Source organism: Syngnathus floridae, chromosome 4 (assembly GCF_059516105.1).
Source record: "Syngnathus floridae isolate MCC-2025c chromosome 4, RoL_Sflo_1.0, whole genome shotgun sequence".
Classification (NCBI taxonomy): Eukaryota; Metazoa; Chordata; class Actinopteri; order Syngnathiformes; family Syngnathidae; genus Syngnathus; species Syngnathus floridae.
The window spans coordinates 15,243,445-15,262,619 of record NC_142416.1 but is presented as its reverse complement, the minus strand read 5'-3'; the positions used below and the strand labels follow the sequence as shown (position 1 = coordinate 15,262,619).

Here is a 19,175-nt window from a genome sequence, read left to right as displayed (position 1 = left end):
GTGTGGCAGACATGATTTAGAGGCTTGTATTTTTGTCACTATAAATATTTACAAGAATTGCTATCATAAAAGGGCTTGGTTGTCGATTTCTAACCGTCATCGATCGCTGAGTCTCGACTGGTGTGACATCATCGCTGTGAAGCCCCTCCCTCCTCTTGCAAATTGCACACAAACATTGCCACACCCTGTATGCCAACACACGCACACACGTACACATATACACAGATCATTAATGACGATAATAAATAAAAATTAATTATATTAAAATTGTCACTCAGTCTGAGTGACCTGCAATGTTACAGTTCTAAATAAATCCATTCAACATCTACTGTATGTAATGTTACCCAAATATAAACAACTTCTTTTTGTAGCGTATTTCCCACATCTTGAACGTGAGATGAGTTTACACAAATCTGCTTTTGGGCAAGCCTGAAATACACAAACACTGAGACAGTTACGTATATCTTATTCTGGAATCATATGATGCAGGGTTTAGCTGAAGCTCACAATCAATACCCTGAGGGGAGAAAACAAACTGTGTGTCTGCGTATGAATTCATTGTGGGCGCGTCCATGTCTCCTGAATAGATTGTCTAATACAGTATGTTGTCTTTCTTATCTGAGGTTATGTTTCCATTAGGATGTGTGCATATACTAATGTTTTTGTATGTTGTGATGGGTACAAAAGAAATATTTACAAATAAATGCTAATAAGGTTTAAAACAAAACTTACTGTTAAATGGGACATCATTGATTCTGTCATTGTGGTTGAACCTTGGCTGGAGGTAGGACCAAGCGGTGAGTGTTGTCGTCATTCAACGGCCTTCTCCAAGTCAAATTAAGCAGTCTCGAAGCATAACCCTCCCTCCATTAAATCATGGCATGCATTGTAATGTTGTCAAATAGCCATGAGTCAGAGCTGCACCTTCATTAGCTGGAGGACACATCATAAACAATTATAATAATAATAATCTCAGAAATATTCATCATAATTGCAGCAGAGGTTTCTGGGCTATTTTAGGGTGCAGATCTTAATTGTCAACACAGCAGTCTGCTTGTTTTCTCCTCACTGTGCAGGCTGCAGGTTTGTTCGAGTTCAGGTCAGAATGTTCTAAAAATAAACCTGCAAGATGCTTAAAGGCAGTTGAAGTTAGATTGTTGCTTGGTGATGGAGCACGCTTTGCATGTGTGAATGTTGTTGTGATGTGTCTGTCCTTTGAGAGATTTGCAATGGTGCAATACTGCTGAAGAGCCAGATAGTGGGAAGCGGAACTAGCCAACATTAAGTGGCAGCACTGGTGTTGTAAAACATTGAATTTATAGGTGCATTTCCATTTTTTATTTTCCCCATCTGTACATGATCATCAGGGGGTGGATAATAACACACCGTCTGACTTTTACATCTCATGTCTGTTGGTTTCGCATCATCATTAGAATCCTAACAATGTTCAATAATGATTGAGCCTAAGAGAATCTGATCTTTATGTGTTGCCCAACCCCCACCTCCTCCTGAAACACTCGTACAGCAATCTACCGTTAGTGCACTACTATTTTAGGATCAGCTTACATGCTAATCGATCCCTGAATTGATTTTTCTCCGTGAAATGTGGCTCAGAGACGGGTGTTACAGTAATTGCTGCTGCATTTGATTCAACTTTAAATAGGTTGAACAATATAATAATTGGAAACTATGCTTCACACAAATGTGATACATGAAAAGACAATCTTGAGCTGAACTGAAAGATGGAATTTGGTATGGATTCATATAAATATATAAAAAAATAAATAAACGTTAGTAGTAGTTTTATATATGGTTGGTTTACAATTTTGTACCTCTACTGCTTAGCTTTTACAAGATAGTATGCTCATTGCACTAATGCGAAATAATACCTGTGTGCATAAATTTAATGTCACCAGCAGGAGGTGCTAAAGCTGCAGCTGTCGTCTATATAACAGTTCAGACTCTTGCCAAATGCAAATGCAGCATACATCATAGCAGATAATACTCGGTAATGATGGAGTGATTCAGCATATTAGTGTCAGTCAACATTTAAAACATGTATTGTTGACTGAACCTTGCGATAATAATTGGACAATTTGACGAAGACTTAACACATATGTATACTTATTCACTTGGGCGCACATATGCACTCAACCTGTCAAATCGTGTTCCATCACTGGTGTGGAGGGTGCGATGCAGATGGATCCATTTAACTACCATGTAGGGGGGAGGAGGCGAGCCCGGCATTGCAGATATCAGCAAGCCACCATTGCTTGTCTCCTCTTGCCCCCATGCAGCCTGAGTGGTATGCACCAGCATCTCTGATGGCTCATAGAAAGACACTGTGTACCCAAGTTCACCCTCTGCTCCTCTCCTCTCTTCCAATTCATCTTTGAAGCATTATTCCACCATCAAAGGGATGAAATGATTGATTGCACCTAGATGACAAGCAACATGGCAAAGCATGAAAAAAATACCTGTGCAATCCATGATGGAAGAATTGCTATTGCTTCTGGTTTCCTTGCAATGAGCAGCCATTTAGAGTGATTCATTTTAAGTGAGGCCTTGGAAGCTGCAGATTCAGCACACTCAATTGCCTGCAATTCACCGCAAAGATGATGGCCAAAGCAGTCACATGAATCCTAAGGGAGCTTGTCAGCTACATTTCATCTGGGGGTAGCTTCTTTGATACTACCACTAGAAGGCGTCATGATTAGGAAAATTATTTTCTTTCCATTTATCTTGCTCAGGTTTAGGGAAATCTATCCACCTGTGACCTCTCAATCACAGCGTTGATGCAAATAAACACACACCCCTTAAAACTTAAAACATGTTTTTGATCTCATGATTTAAATTCTATAATTCTGATTTAAATACAGACCCATCACCAGACCTCACACTTAAGTGGTGCACATGAAATGCATGGAGGCCCCCAATTATTACAGTGCTTATTTTGCTTTATATTTGCTGACCCCATAGCTATTGCAGGTCTATTTGTGCAGCAGTGCCACACGCAGTCAATAGTCTTGAACGATGGCAAGTTTTGCATAGACAATATTTCCAGTACATTAGCATAAACCCTGCATTGGGGGCAGAATCATACTGCACGTTGATGCTACAGAAATAGAAACATCTGTGATCTGTGAAGATGCCTTGTTCATATGCTTCTTGAAGACGGAACTGTTTTATATTCAAGCCTAGAACTCATAGGCGTACAACTGAAACATTACTTTTGATTGTATTCAAACATTCTTACCATTTTACAAACTTGACATATTGCTGACATATTGCACAAAAACAGCAACCGCCTCAAGGCATAGTCTGCAGAAAAAGATATCAAGATTTAGATATCAAAAAGCTTTCATGCTGCCCATGTTTTCTTTTCCGCATGAAACGGTTTCAAATGAATTTGAGTCACTGACACCTGCCCTATAATGATACCAATATTGACTTTATAAAAAGGCCATGCTCACTTGTCGTTCTGTGAGTCTGCCGTTTCGCAGCATAGTCATTCGTCTCTAGTTATTTACAAATATACCTACAAATTTTACAGTCATGTAATGTCGTTAAATTATATCACACAAAAAACAAACCTCCTAAATTTACATTGAAAATTGTGAAGGGCTCCTGTGATAGCCTTTTGCAGAAGTGTGTGAGAACTAATCCTGAATTATTTCACCGGTGCCCCCTTCTAATAAATTATTCGCATTTATCTTCTCACGCCAAGGATTTTTTATTTTTTTTAATGTGTTTTTATCACAACAGTGGAGAGATTAGCTTAGGCTGTCGCTGTAGTTTGACTGTTGGCTTGCAGCTGCGTTAAACCCCTTACACACTGAACATTGTGACTCACATACAAACACACACACAAATGCATTAAAGAACACACGTTTTAAAGCCACATCTGTTCACATGGAGGGTTTTTTATGTACTGTACATCTGGACTGGGTCATATGATGTGTGTGTTTGTGCGTGTGTGCGTGTGTGTGTGTGAGGATAAATAATAGCTGAATGGATGAGTCTTACTGTCGTTATTCACCACCCCTTTTCTGTCATTATGTCCTTCCCTCATGCTTGCACACATAAATGCTTCATTTGGGCTCTACATAAGTACGGTAGATGTGTGTGCGTGAAAATCCAGCAGCGTGATCCAGTGGGAGCATCTTCATTTTTCTACGAGAACTGTGGAGATATTATTAAAAAAGGATGAGAAGAGTTGAAGGGGATTTTTTGTCGGATATTCCAGTGAGGGTCATTTTGGAGACACTTAACTTCCAGGATTCTCTCAGATCCAACTTGGATTAATTTATATTAGAAAACTTTGTCTTTTCGCTTGACCTTTCAAGGTCAAAATTGTTAGCAGACGTTGTCGAGAGACATTTTTCACAAATATTCGTTGATTCGTAGCGACAGTCAGAGTTAGGTAATTGCAGTCATGGCCCATGCTGCTGCTCACTTGAAGAAGGCGCGAGAGCTTGAGCTTCATCCAGAGTACAAGGCGCTGCAGAAAGCCAGGGAGAGGCGGCGGCGCCAACGGGAGAGAGCTGAGCGGAAGCGGAAGGTAAAACAAATCTGCTCTTGGTTAATTTTAATTGAGATAATCATGCAAAAATATCATTTTATTGCATTGGATACACACAGCTGCTGTTTGTTTTTGTTCGTTTTTCTACTGTTCGTTTTTGCACCCCCCCCCAAAAAAAAAAAATCACAATGTGGGCTACCGTAGACTAAAGTGAAGCTTGCATTTTAATGATGCTGCAATTCACTTAACATGCTTCAGTATTAGCATAGACTTGGCGGTATAATCCAGTAGTGGATGACTGACAAATCCCGATTACAAATCCAAATTACAGCTGCTTCTCAATCAAATCAATCTTTGTTTGGAATTCTTTGCTGTCGGTGTAGAGTCTAGACACACACACACACATGTTTGTATAGATTTCTATATGCCATGGATGCTACTCTCAACTAGACTAAGAATACTTATTTTACCATTCAGGCACAAATGTTTCAAGTCAAGCCAGGAATTTTTCCGCACCCTGGCCAAAAATGGAAATTAAATATCTCAGAAGCCTGTCATATGTTCAGATAATAATACATTTTGCTTAAATCCCCATGTTTCAAAAGCACCAAATTATTCCATTAGTTTTTTAACACAGGCATTTCCTTAAGATTTCCAAATGACTGAAACCTAACCTGAGTCATTTGTCCAGGCGTGACCTCCTGCACGCCAACATGACTTTTGACGTTCCTGAAGAGGAGTAGCACTGAAGCCCGTGCACGCTCCAGTCCAAGCAAACCCAGCTGTCATGTACGCCACTCTGGGCACACACAATGGCGGAAGAGACGGTCTGGAAGAGTAAAAATAACCAAGGCAGGAGACTTGACAGTTGTTATCGTGCTGACAGGGAGAGCGCATTGGTAGAGGAAGAGGAGGCTGGACTGTAGGCCTTGGCGAGAACTCAGAATCAGCCAGGGAAATGAGAGGCTAAGGGGTCTTTTGGCTGAGTCGGGACTGAGTGATGATATTACCAAACAGTGCGGAGGAGATCCAGTACGCAGCAGCAGTCGGTTGAAATTATGGACACTTTTAATGGCCTGTAGGATTTATTGACCATTTGTCAGCCTAATGTTCGGAAATTGACTTGAATGGGAAGACGTGGACCTTGGGAGCTGAGCAGCGACTTTTGGACTTAATTTGCCAATCATGGGAAACGCAGCAACGTGCGTGTCTTGTAGATCAGATAAAACGCTCAAAACTACTTGGAGTGAAAAAGATTTGAGTCAACAAAGCGACCTGTATCTGGTGTCTGGATCTAATGACTCACTGGTAAGAGACCAGGCGGTTTTGTTTGTGTGGGAGTTTTATTTCTTTCATTTTCATAATGGATCTTCTACATGGAGGTGGGCTTTTTCTGTGTCTTGGAACATCTCAGTGTAAGTAGGCCCCGCCTCCTGAACAGGGGGTGTGACTTAGTCTGTTGTTTATATATTTTGCATAAACTGTACAATCTGTACTGAAATGATAATGCCTTTGCAAATTGATAGGACTTTCATCTCATACAGCTGAAGAACCCAAATTATGTCAACTTAAAGCAATACCCGTATGAGTATATATTGATTGAACGTAAAAAATATTTAGCATGTTGCATGTATTAATGATAGCAATATTTATAGGCAGAAATATGTAATAATGATGAGAAGAAATGTGATAGCATATGAAAAGGGATAAATGCTGAAACAAAATTGTTCACAGAAGTAATAGTCTTAATAATACTGAAATTGGAATTTATGTAAACCTAATGTTAGACATGAACAGGTTCAAACATATAAATAATATACATTGACTTTCCAAAAATAGAGAATCATTTCGTGTCAAAACCACAACTGGTCTGGATGATGGTATCTTATGTTTCAGTGAGATAGTTGGAAGGACTCAGGTTGTACTGCAAAGTATTTATGGGTGATCTAGAATCCAGGTCAGAGGATCCAGGTCCATCTGAACCACGTCACTCATCTCTTTCCCAGTCTAGACGATAACTAGGTCAGCATTTTTAAGGAAGGAGTAAATATATTTACATAGAAAAAAACTGACCCAGACAAACAGCCTGAGTGTCACAGCAAAATAACTTTCTAAAAAATACATATTTTTAAATATATGAAACCTACTCTGATAATACATAAATGCAACAGCCCAAAAGCAATGAAAGAGTGAAAGTCAACACTCTCTAATAAGCACTTCAATGTGTTTCTCTCCCTCCAGTCGGACAGCAACACCAGTTTCCTGCGGGCTGCCAGAGCTGGAAACATCGATAAAGTCCTTGAGTTCTTGAAAAATGGAGTTGACATTAGCACCTCCAACCAGGTAAGAAACGGAAACATTCTCAACATATAGTATGTCTGATATCAAAAATTCATGTTTTGGCACAGAGATCATGCACTTGAAACAATCTTCTTTTGCTCTTGGTTTAAGAAAAGGCTGACTGTGATTTCAGACCTATGCTGAACAGAGTGCCATTTAGCGAGCTCAAAACACAACTGTTTCATGAAGCACTTTGAAGCTTCATTTTCTCATCACTATTTGAAAAAAAATTGAAAAGTATTTGAAAGAAATTTGAAAAAAAAAAGCAATCATCAATTTGAAATAAAATCAAGCCTACTACTTGTGATGTGTAATTGATCCCTCATGGAGAAAATGTAAAATCATTGAATGTTTTTTAATTTAAGGAGGCACCACTTGAGATTGCAAATAATTTTGCACTGCACTGGGCATTTTTTTGGACACACCAAATTACAGTACAATTTTACAGTGCATAGTGGTGTTTCAAATGTTGAATATCAAAATCTAACTTTCAATAGAGCCAGTGCTGTGTCACAGTAGTTTCCTGCTCAGCCTGCTCAGCATTCACATCTAATCCAGCTACCACATGAACAAATCCTTCCCAATGCCTCTGCAACCCACCACTCTGGCTCTTCCCAGCAATGTCAGCGATATTCCCCAACAGCTGGTCTTTGCTACCCCTTTGCACCCATCCTCAACCACATTCCACATAAGAGTAAGGAAAGGGGAGGGTGCAAAATATCTCCCATCTAAAAGTCAGACACCAACATGATTTACAGTTGTCATAAAGTGGATTAAAGCATTGGAGGGAGAGGTGTGTATCTCGTGTGTCAAAGCAAATAGCTGTTTCATTACACTGTTATCTCTTGATAGCAACTATTTATACTCTCGGCTCTAATTGGTTAGCTGAGAGCAAGTGGCTGGGACCCACCTCCAATTCTAATGTTTGTTGTCCCTAGCACCATGGGTGTTGTTTGTTCGCAGCATGCCCATTCATACACACTTAGACACACACACACACCTACACTTAGACACACACGTACGCGTGCGAACACACACGCACACACACTGGGACCACCGTGTTCTCTGCAACAGGAGACCTTTGCCCTTCATAATATCTGTCATGTGTCAGATGATCAAATTCAGCCCCTTGTCAGGTGACCAAAAAGTGCGTGACATTATATTATTTATACCCGAGTGTGTGTTTGTGTGTGTGTGTGTGTGTGTTGTGTGTAAAGGCAAAGGCATAAGGCAATGAAAAAGCAAATCAAACATGTCAGTATCCATAATGCTTGCTTGATAACGTTATCTTACTATTATTACGGCATTTAACAAAATTGGGATTACGCTTCATAAAACCTGTTTACTTCTTTACATTCTTTTTTTATGTTTTGTTATGTTTCCATCGTAAATGACCAAGTCAGTCTACCTAAGAGAGACATCACCCCACGTGGTATTGCAGGCTGGAGCCCCGCTTACAGTGACCTTTTGAGGCCTACTGATAAAGCATTGGCTTCCCTGTGATTAGCAGCGATATTATTGTTTCCAAGGAAATGAGCAGATCTAAATTATGTCTGTGGAAAAGCACTCAATGCAATTACAGAGCCATTATCCGCAACGGTCAGCTGAGTCAGGGCATCAGCAGTCATAATATTATATAACCAAACCCTGTAATGGACTTCATGGAGCTTATTGTTCAGAGCTTATCACTGCACTTACAATATCTTCATTCTCCTCTACAAACATGTCGCCTGCTATCTGTTAGTTCAGTGAGATCCAGGAAAGGTGGCATCATTAAATTCTCAGAGATGGTATAACGTCATACCCTTCATTTATAAGTCAATCCAAAGATCTTGGAAAGCATTAGACAGATCAAGTGTGGCGCCAAAAGCCAAAGCTTGCCAAGTTGTTTGGAGTCAGAGATACTCCTCCTGATTGGCAAAACAACCGTCCTCACAGATTTCGTGAATGAAATTTCTTGATTCATTTTTTACCATTCATTTCTGTCATAACAAGGAAATTTCTTATATGAGAATATCATCTGTCATACTCACATTTCCACAAAGGCTATACTTCCTCGTTAATCCGCCCAAATGTTAAACCTCTGTTATTCTTAAACATGCATGTTGACATTATGTCCTCTACTGCACTTATTAAGTTCATGGGAAGCTTTGGACTATAGGACATTAGCTAGCATGTGATAAGGTCACACGGACATTCCGTTTAATCTCACTTAAGTGAACTGGAGTTCACTTAAATGTTGTCTATTTACTCGCTGCATATCCATTAGCTAAATGAAGCTTTTAGTTACGGCTCAGAGGAAAAAGAGATTTAAAGTGTGTGTGTGTTTGCACACACACACACACACACACGCTCTTGTCTCTCCATCTTTGCGGGGCACCAAAATTGACATTCTGCCATTAGAGTACAAACATTTGTATTTGTGTGGATATTTTGACTGCTCCACACAAGATCTCCATGAACACAAGATTCTCTAGGTTTTGTGATTTACTGAATTTGTGGAGTCGCGACGATATTTGACAGCCAACATTTGTATGACTCGGCCTTTTTTTATAAGCGCAAGATGCAATGTGAAGTTAGTACGTTATTAAGCGTACTGTCAGTGAAATATCCCCAAAACACGTGCATTGATGTGTGGGATTTGCTTGTGTCCTTTTGATGACAAGCTAAAACCTGCATGCACATTCAAATGTGCAGCGAGGATCATCTTGACGCACATTTGGAAGCAGCTTCATTTTTGCCTTTTTGGCACTGCAGTGACAAAAATATCGCTGACTCACTAGGCTGCGTGACTTATAATTCATTGATGGGCCGACGGCATTAGAGCACTGGCAATGTGACCACACAAACGCTGTTCTGCGAATGATGTGCTCAGCGTAACCACACCGACCTGATTGTCGCCGTGAGGATTATGATTATTGCACACATGATTTTGGTATTGCACATTACGAAATACACTCACTAAGAATATCATTAGGCATACCTGCACGTGCTGCCTCTACAAAGATAATAATAAATAATACCAGGTGTACCTTATATGGATCATCAAATTAGTTTCTATTTTTTAAACAACCTAATTGAATGTAGTGACTGTATCCTGATTGTCTGGCAACCAGGCCTTGGTGTTGTCCGCCTCAGATGAGTCTTGGGTGCAATGTGGTCATAAATCGCATCATCCATAAGGGGGAGATCTTGCAGTTTATCTGAATAAACACAATTTGCGTGGGTCAATGTCATGCACGGAGCCCAGTGAGTCTATTTTTGCTTGCAATGTCAAACACTGTGTGTGCTTTGACCCTCTTGATTCTAATGGAAATGAAGTGAGCCGCTACAATTGGCTAGGAGTCAGCTCTGATTCTTCCCACAACGGCGCAAACACCCCCTTGCGCTTATTTCTACATGTGCAAAGGCCAGGAAAATACAGAACGATAGAAAACTCCACCAAGCAGTTAGGCTGGGTTTTATGATAATCTTTGACGATGACAGGACACATTTAGACAAACAACCATTCACAATCATATTCACATCTATGGGCAATTTTGTGTCTTGTGTAATCGTAGGGCCACATTTCACTAATTCAAGAAATAATGGATCCCTCAGGGGCTACCAGCACCCGCTTTCATTTGTGACTTTTTATATTTTGAATGGTTTTGCAGATCGCATAATAGCAACCTTCATATGAACCCTTTTAAAAGTCGCTCAAGTTGCTCACTGATCCGCACTGCAATTGGCATAGTGTGCTCCCTGAGGACTGCGCTCTTTTCTTCTTGAAATGATGACATTTAAGTTGCCTCTAAATATGAGTACCCCTGTTTATGTACTTGGGTGTCCTACTTACCCTCTATGACTGCGCAGAAAAAGGGCAGTAACATGACACCCGCTGTGGCATTTAGGAACTTACCCCTGTGCATGTGTGCGGGTCCACTTTTATTTTTTTTGCCTTCGTCTATGTGTGTGTGTGTGTGTGCGTGCATGCCCGACAAGTGAAGAAAGGGGACGCCGGTAGTGGACGTGTTAGCAACATTGCAGCTCCTTATTCACATCAGTGCCAGGCTAATCTTCCGAGCCAGCAGGCACGGGTAAGAGGACGAGTACACGCCTACAACTTTGGACCCGAACCTGTGGACCACTGTTGAGAGTTACTGCTCCATTATTCCAGAATCCATCTGGAAGTATAGTTTAAGGAGTCGTAAGAAGACATTTTGGGTAGAGACAGGACCGCACTGAATTACTTTTGTAGCTTGAAAAAAAAAAACTGGACAATGGAAGAAGAGGAAGATGAGGTGAATATGCTATTCTGTTTTTTTTCTCCACTGAGTTGACTGTGTCACAAAAGTTTATTGAGAATTGTGCTGTGAGCCAAAATAGAATTTTTAATATTGGTTTGCATCCAGGATTATATTTGTTTTGTATTACCTCTGCCAACTACAAATCCAAGGTTTAGGGAGACGTGTTCAGCCTTGGTGGAGTTACGCACTGTACTAACCTTTTGTTGTTTAGGAATTGAGAACAAAATATGACAGTAATGGACTATACTTATATTGCGTTTTATCTACACCATATAGTGTCTCACATTTACCCATTCACATGCACATTCATAATAAATTTCCATCATGGATGATCTTGATTGACTGTAACCCCATTTCAAGTTTACTAATCCCCATACATGAAATGTAAAGGATTCATAGGCTCTATATATAAATGCCACAGATATTCTAAATCAATATTTAATGTGTCACGTGGTCTCTGTGTTTGTTATTCTTGTAGAATGGTCTGAATGCTTTGCATTTGGCAGCCAAAGAGGGGCACCAGGATCTAGTGGACGAACTTTTGGAGAGAGGAGCACCTGTTGACTCATCCACTAAGGTGTAGTTTCATATACATACAAACTTTAGTGGTTCTCCGAGCCTCTTCTTAAATGGAGGTAATTTTTACTTTGATTCAGAAGGGGAAAGAGGGAAGGAGGACTGTCACACTGGACTTGTGACAGGAGTGAATGTCAGATAAGCTGTTTGTTATGTGACTCTTTCCATGCCGCCGTGCTCCGTTCTTAGCAGCCAGCAGAGAATCTGTCACTCAAGACACCAGTGTGGCCTTTGATATTAGCTTTTCAGGAACCTTTAGGTCCCCAAAATAAAAGCATCAATCATCATCCTTTCACTTTGGTCAACAAGATGTATCACTTGAGTTGTGTGTGTTTTAGGTCACATACTGTTGATGCTAAAATAAAATACTTATATACTGGCTAAGTCATCAACTGGCTTTAACTAAAATAAGCACAAGTTTAACCCTTAGTTAACTCCACAGAAAGGAAACACCGCCCTTCATATTGCCTCTCTGGCTGGGCAAAAAGAAGTGGTCCGTCTGCTGGTGAAGAGAGGAGCTGATGTGAATTCGCAGTCTCAGGTGAGAAGTCTTGGCTTGATCTTAAGGTTCTTGGGTTGATTGTAACACAAACAGCAACATTTGTGTCACTCTGCACACAGAATGGCTTCACTCCGCTCTACATGGCCGCACAGGAGAATCACTTGGAGGTTGTTAGATATTTGCTGGAAAATGATGGAAACCAGAGTATTGCAACAGAGGTAACTTGATCGAAATTAATCAATGTGTTAAACTCTGCAAAAGGTGCGGAGGGCTGGGGGTATATTGATGATGTATAAGAATTGCATTGATTATAGACATATTAAATTATAATTTTTTTAAATTATATATAGTTTAGAATGAAATTAGTCTTTGATTAGAAAATGAATGTGTATTATATTATATTTTTTTAATTAATATTTTTACATTCACATTCAATATGATGAGCCCATCTCCTTCTTCTCTGTGCTCCTAAAAGGACGGCTTCACCCCACTTGCCATCGCACTCCAGCAGGGTCACAACGCAGTGGTGTCTCTGCTGTTGGAGCACGACACTAAAGGCAAAGTGCGTCTGCCCGCTTTGCACATCGCGGCACGCAAGGACGACACCAAGTCAGCCGCACTGCTGCTCCAGAACGACCACAACGCTGACGTCCAGTCCAAGGTGAGAGGATGCCACAGCGCCAAATTTATGCCGGAACCTGGAGAGTGTCGGGCAGGGGTCAACAACCTTTTAGAAACTGAGAGCTACATAACATTGGGTACTGGATAATGCTGGCTCGGTTTGTTCCACACTTCTGAAATAACAAATTTGCTCAAATTTCCTGCATTTATTTCTTATTATTAATTTTACATTATTAATTCTAATTTTAATTAATATATTAATATATTTATATTATCAATTAATGATAGTTCATCCATTCTCCAAACCGCTTTATCATCACGAGGGTCACGGGTGTGCTGGAGTCTATCCCAGCAGTCTTGGGGCGATTGGCGGGGTACCTATTGATTTCATTTCCCTGATTGGCCTTTTCAAAAGTGCATTACCAACAGTGTCCATGTCTTTTCCTCTGTGTGCCCTTGTTGACTTACCTTGTTTGATATGTGGTGGTGAAAGCCCTTTCCTTACCAGCCCAATATCCTATCCTTCCATTTCTCTATGCCTACTAACCAGATGATGGTCAATAGAACTACCGAGGTACACCTTACCGACTCATTGCCGCTCTCTCGAATTCATTTTTTGTCTTCTTTGACCATCTCTGTTGTTTTTAGCTTTCCCCTTGTCAGGACTTTGTAGTCATGCATGTTAAAATTACAGTATGAAATAATATGACAGCATGTAATATAAATTACCCAGCATGGCTCACACTCTTATCTATATGTATACAAAGCAAAGTTTATTTCCTTATTTAAAATAATGCTTAGTTTTTAGCAGTAGTCACTACAAAAAAAAATCTCACTTTCTTCTTATTTAGTTGCGTTTCTTTTTCTCTCCATCACCTGCAGCATGCGTACACCTAAGCCCGATGATATCTGATGTGTTTTACGATTTTTAAGTGAACTCTGTTTCTTAATCAAATTGCACCATGTCTATCAGAACGGGAAGGTAAGGAGTGAACATATCTACGACTGACTGTACTGTAGATTTGTTTTTAGTTTAGCGCTTATACCGATCGGTGTCCATTTGTCTGTCGGCAGATTCACGAGTAGATGCTTTGTGCAGTTTGTGTCTTTTTGTCCTACACGCTTTTGACTTTTTCGCTAGTATAGCAGTAAAGAAAAAACATGGCATGTATTATTCTGCGCATGCTCATTTTGTGTGCTTCTTAAGTCAATTTATGTGAGTGGGTGTGTTTTTAAGCATGCTGCCTCATGGTAATGCAACTACAGTTGAATGAGCTTTCTGTTCTTGCGCAGCTTTTCTTTTTCTTTCTTTTGCAAGTGTTCTCCTTTTTTCACCTGCTGTTTCCACCATTACTCCCTCTCCTTTCCTTCTTGTTCTCTCCTCTGCTCTCCTGCTCCTGTGTCTCAAACAGAGCGGTTTCACCCCTCTGCACATCGCCGCTCACTATGGCAACGTGAATGTCTCCACCCTGTTGCTGAACAGAGGAGCCGCTGTGGACTTCACAGCCAGGGTAGCCGCCCTATTCCACTACTTTCGATAATCACATCAAAACGATTGTGTACGCTATTACTCAGCAGCTACCGCCATTATATGTACTTCAAATTAAAATTGAGGCACTGGCAATGAAATGTATAATTTAATGTTTTCATCTAGAGGGGCAATGAAATGTACAATTTAATGTTTTCATCTAGTACAGTACAAGTAAAAGACAAAAGATTTCACGTCATTGTGGAATTTGATGTCTTCTCTGCTCGATGTCCCTGAGTTGATAACCACACATTAAATTCCTAATTATTTTATCGAGACTAAAAAAGCTTGGTTGAATTTATTTTAAAGCCATTATTTTGGCAATGGCTGAGAATCACTGAGTTGCTGTAATCTTGTAATAATGTTTTTTATATCCCTCCTATTGTGTTCTCATCTGTCCTGTCAGAATGGAATAACGCCTCTGCATGTGGCCTCAAAGAGAGGCAACACCAACATGGTGGTCCTGCTGTTAGACCGAGGAGCTCAGATCGACGCTAAAACCAGAGTGAGTCTGCACACTGCAGCCATTGAACCATTTTTCCTCTGCACCTTGAGCCAAGGCATTTACATTTTACAGAAAAATCTCTAACAAAAAAAACCATAATCAAAATGATATATGTCCTGAAAACAAAATGATGATCGCGTATCAATTTACTCACATAAGTACTTACTCAGCGGAAAATCTCAGCCTATGTAGGTGAAGTCTGTGATTTGAATGGCAACAAGTAAATACACAGATTAATGGGCTCTTTGCATTTAATAACTCATGTTGCAGAAATATGCCTGCGTGTAATAACTCGTCTTGCAGAAATATGCCTTGGTCTTTTCTGGTTTTGAAAAATAGCTAACTTAAACTTGATCATCCTAGGATGGGCTTACTCCGCTACACTGTGCAGCCAGGAGTGGGCATGACCCAGCAGTGGAGTTACTGCTGGAGAAAGGCGCACCTATTTTAGCCAGGACAAAGGTAATGTGATCGCTTATACCTTCAAAAAACTCACGTCATGCAGCTTTACCTAGTGGAGTTTAATGCCACATGACAAAGAGAACATAGAAATAAACAAACACTGAAATCAAAGCCCTCTCAAAAGGAAACTCTATTATTAGATTGTGTATTTGTCAATGAGGAAATAACGGATGACACTATGTTTCTTCATCCTCTACAGAATGGATTGTCCCCACTGCACATGTCAGCCCAGGGCGACCATGTAGAGTGTGTGAAGCTGCTGCTGCAGGACAAAGCTCCAGTTGATGATGTCACACTGGACTACCTCACAGCGTTGCACGTCGCAGCTCACTGTGGCCACTACAGGGTCACCAAGTTGCTGTTAGATAAGAAGGCCAATCCCAATGCCAGAGCACTAGTATGCATACAAATTGGGTATAACATGAGCTTGTGTGGCATGAATTTGAAAAATATATGTCTCTCATTACTAGAATGGATTCACTCCTCTACACATCGCTTGTAAAAAGAATCGGGTGAAAGTGATGGAATTGTTGGTGAAATACGGAGCATCCATCCAGGCTATTACTGAGGTGAGGCACTAAGAATGTTTCAGTTTTACATTTTTGTAGTCTAATAGTTGATGCTAAATAACTATAATAATATAATTATCTTTTTTTTTTTTTTTAGTCTGGCTTGACTCCCATCCATGTTGCCGCCTTCATGGGCCACCTCAACATTGTTCTACTACTCCTGCAAAATGGAGCCTCCCCCGATGTCCGTAACATTGTAAGTTTGAAACTATAGCGCAGAGTTTTAATTAATATATTTAACTGTTTGTACAATAGATGAATAATTAAAACTGTTGTAAAGTATTAAGACGCATATTTTAATCTGTGAAATATCCGTCAAATCAAATCTGGGGTTTCACTGATCCACTGGTTTTTGAATCTTAATTTTTCCAAGTATAATGACATTCTGTCTTTGGTGAAAAGCGTGGCGAGACAGCACTACACATGGCGGCCCGAGCAGGCCAGATGGAGGTGGTGCGTTGTTTGCTGAGGAACGGCGCGCTGGTGGATGCCATGGCCAGGGTCAGTCGGCATTGACCATATTTTTGCTCCTTAAAAGCATATCCGCATTCGGTACACCTGCACAATGTCATAGGAATTGGATTATTCTTGTTGTGGACCTCCTCATTAGATTGCGGGGGTGTAACTCATGTGATAAATGTACAGCTCACATTTTGTCATTCAATCACAGGAGGACCAGACTCCCCTCCATATTGCATCCCGATTAGGAAAAACTGACATTGTCCAGCTGCTCCTACAGCACATGGCTCACCCAGATGCTGCCACCATCAATGGTTACACTCCACTCCACATTTCAGCCAGGGAAGGGCAAGTGGAGACAGCCGCCGTGCTTCTGGAGGCCGGGGCTTCACACTCCATGGCTACGAAGGTATGCAATAATTGTTATAATATACAGTTCAACAAAGTGACTTAAATTAAACTCTGGTTTTCCACTACCACAGAAAGGATTTACTCCATTACATGTAGCCGCTAAGTATGGAAGCCTTGATGTGGCAAAACTATTGCTTCAACGCAAAGCTCTCCCTGATGATGCAGGCAAGGTGAGATGTTGTTTAGAGTTTTTTTTTTTTATTTTAATTTTTACCTCTATGCAGAATGTCGTTTTAAAGACAAAAACTAAAATTACGTATTAATAGTGCGTTTCACTTCTAGCCTTTAAGTGTTTATGTAAATATGGTTTGAGGACTACAGATTGTTTTGGATTCTCATAAGATTGTGCAGATGTTGCTGATGCATTTTGTCAGCTTATGTCTAAGAAGCTCTCAACATAAAGATCAATTGTGTAACAAAATGCTTGCTCACACAGAATGGACTAACGCCGCTCCATGTAGCGGCTCATTATGACAACCAAGAGGTGGCGCTCCTGCTGCTGGACAAAGGAGCCTCGCCTCATGCTACTGCAAAGGTGAGGACATTGTCATAAAGTCATACAAAAGTGTCACAGGGTTGGATGGCTCAATCTTGCAGGAAGGTTTTCCGCCTTACTCTTAATGAAGAATTCACACTGTTCATATTTCTTTCTCCAGAATGGCTACACTCCTCTTCACATCGCAGCCAAAAAGAACCAGACTAATATTGCGCTAGCCCTTCTCCAGTATGGTGCCGAGACCAATGTTCTGACCAAGCAGGGAGTCAGTCCTCTTCACCTGGCTGCACAGGAGGGACACGCTGAGATGGCCAGCTTGCTCCTGGGCAAAGGAGCTCACATCAACACAGCAACCAAGGTCCAAGAAATATTTTTGTATTGATGCTCAGAGAATCAGATTCTTTTTTACAAGTATTTTGAAAGTAACCATAAAACAGAAAACAATGCAGTAACCAGCGATGTACTTGAGTACAGTCTTTAAAAGGTGTCACCTGACTTTGTTCTGATGTCATCCCGATGATGCATGTGTAATGAACCAACCCTTGTTTTTTATGGTAACCTGCAGTGTCATTTTGTGTTACAGAGTGGACTGACTCCTCTGCATCTCACAGCACAAGAGGACAGGGTCAGTGCTGCAGAAGTATTAGCCAAACATGATGCCAACTTGGACCAGCAAACAAAGGTACACACGCAAACAAAATACATCAATCACTCAGCCAGTATGTGTTTTCCCTGAAATTATAGTTCTTAATTCTTGGTGTGTTTTGACAAAAGCAAAAATGTTATTAAGATGCATGGGGAGTGTTTTAAAGTGTTAGAAAAAAGAAAAAAAGCATGTCTGAAAATTGTAACAAGCCTTTAAGAGAATTTCTGCTATCTCCTGGCCCGAAGGAAGTACTGCAGTATTTCTATTAAACTATACATTACTTATTGCAGAAGCGTATTCTGCCAAGTAGCTCATTAGTTTTATGCTCACATTTAACATCACTCACAAAGAGGATTAATTTTTCTTTCTATTATTTTTTTAACTCTTCACAATTTTTTTTGCTTTTTGCCGATCCTGAATCTGCCCTTCCTTTAAAAAAAATAACATCTCCACATGTGAACTGACCAATAACTTGTGTAAAAAAATATTAAATATATTAAATATTTCCAAATGTAACATAAAAGATATTAACATGTGTACAAAAGTTATTATTGTAAAATCTGCTAACTTTCTTTTGTCTTCACGTCAGCTTGGCTATACACCTCTAATAGTAGCCTGTCACTATGGAAATGCCAAGATGGTCAACTTCCTGTTACAGCAAGGTGCCAGTGTCAACGCCAAAACCAAGGTAAGAACCAAATAGCTATATATGAGCGCACAAATATTTGACTTGTCATAGTAAACAAAATAAAACTTACATGCACTTGTGCTCTATCCGTCCTGTAGAATGGATACACACCTCTCCACCAGGCAGCACAACAAGGGAACACACACATCATCAATGTTTTGCTGCAGAATGGGGCCAAACCAAGTGCTACTACAGTGGTGAGAAGGATGGAAAAGATGAAAAAAAAATCCTTGTGTGGGGAAAAAAAACTCAATAATATTTCCTCCTCTTAGAATGGAAACACTGCTCTATCCATTGCCAGGCGTCTGGGTTACATCTCAGTGGTAGACACACTGAAAGTAGTCACTGAAGAAGTCATCACTACCACAACAGTAACGGTTTTCATTTTTAATGTTTCATTTTTTATAATATGCTTTAATAATTCTTCAATCCTTTTTATGTCAGACGGTCACAGAGAAACACAAACTCAACGTTCCAGAGACCATGACGGAAATCCTTGATGTCTCTGATGAAGAAGGTGAGGATGTTTTATTATTATTTTCATTTTATGTAACCATTGAC

At 40.2% G+C, this 19,175-nt stretch overlaps 1 protein-coding gene and 1 long non-coding RNA gene across 2 annotated transcripts in view; one reads left to right on the top strand and one right to left on the bottom strand.

Annotated features, from left to right (window-relative positions):
* The window catches only part of LOC148399391 (uncharacterized), a 62,078-nt gene that overhangs the window by 5,268 nt on the left and 37,635 nt on the right, over positions 1 to 19,175 (top strand). The window contains exons 2-24 of the mRNA XM_088374832.1: positions 6,764 to 6,865; positions 11,630 to 11,728; positions 12,170 to 12,268; positions 12,349 to 12,447; positions 12,705 to 12,890; positions 13,401 to 13,424; positions 13,824 to 13,832; positions 14,263 to 14,361; positions 14,785 to 14,883; positions 15,247 to 15,345; positions 15,545 to 15,742; positions 15,816 to 15,914; positions 16,012 to 16,110; positions 16,317 to 16,415; positions 16,585 to 16,782; positions 16,856 to 16,954; positions 17,221 to 17,319; positions 17,441 to 17,638; positions 17,864 to 17,962; positions 18,516 to 18,614; positions 18,713 to 18,811; positions 18,887 to 18,985; positions 19,059 to 19,131. Coding sequence (XP_088230958.1) covers positions 6,764 to 6,865; positions 11,630 to 11,728; positions 12,170 to 12,268; positions 12,349 to 12,447; positions 12,705 to 12,890; positions 13,401 to 13,424; positions 13,824 to 13,832; positions 14,263 to 14,361; positions 14,785 to 14,883; positions 15,247 to 15,345; positions 15,545 to 15,742; positions 15,816 to 15,914; positions 16,012 to 16,110; positions 16,317 to 16,415; positions 16,585 to 16,782; positions 16,856 to 16,954; positions 17,221 to 17,319; positions 17,441 to 17,638; positions 17,864 to 17,962; positions 18,516 to 18,614; positions 18,713 to 18,811; positions 18,887 to 18,985; positions 19,059 to 19,131 — 2,473 coding nt within the window. The remainder of the gene's footprint in view (positions 1 to 6,763; positions 6,866 to 11,629; positions 11,729 to 12,169; positions 12,269 to 12,348; positions 12,448 to 12,704; positions 12,891 to 13,400; positions 13,425 to 13,823; positions 13,833 to 14,262; positions 14,362 to 14,784; positions 14,884 to 15,246; positions 15,346 to 15,544; positions 15,743 to 15,815; positions 15,915 to 16,011; positions 16,111 to 16,316; positions 16,416 to 16,584; positions 16,783 to 16,855; positions 16,955 to 17,220; positions 17,320 to 17,440; positions 17,639 to 17,863; positions 17,963 to 18,515; positions 18,615 to 18,712; positions 18,812 to 18,886; positions 18,986 to 19,058; positions 19,132 to 19,175) is intronic.
* Positions 3,634 to 5,342, bottom strand: LOC148399392 (uncharacterized). The gene is made up of 3 exons (XR_015858266.1): positions 5,197 to 5,342; positions 4,457 to 4,544; positions 3,634 to 4,182 (listed from the first exon to the last, which is right to left on the bottom strand). It is a non-coding gene; the product is annotated as an uncharacterized LOC148399392 (long non-coding RNA).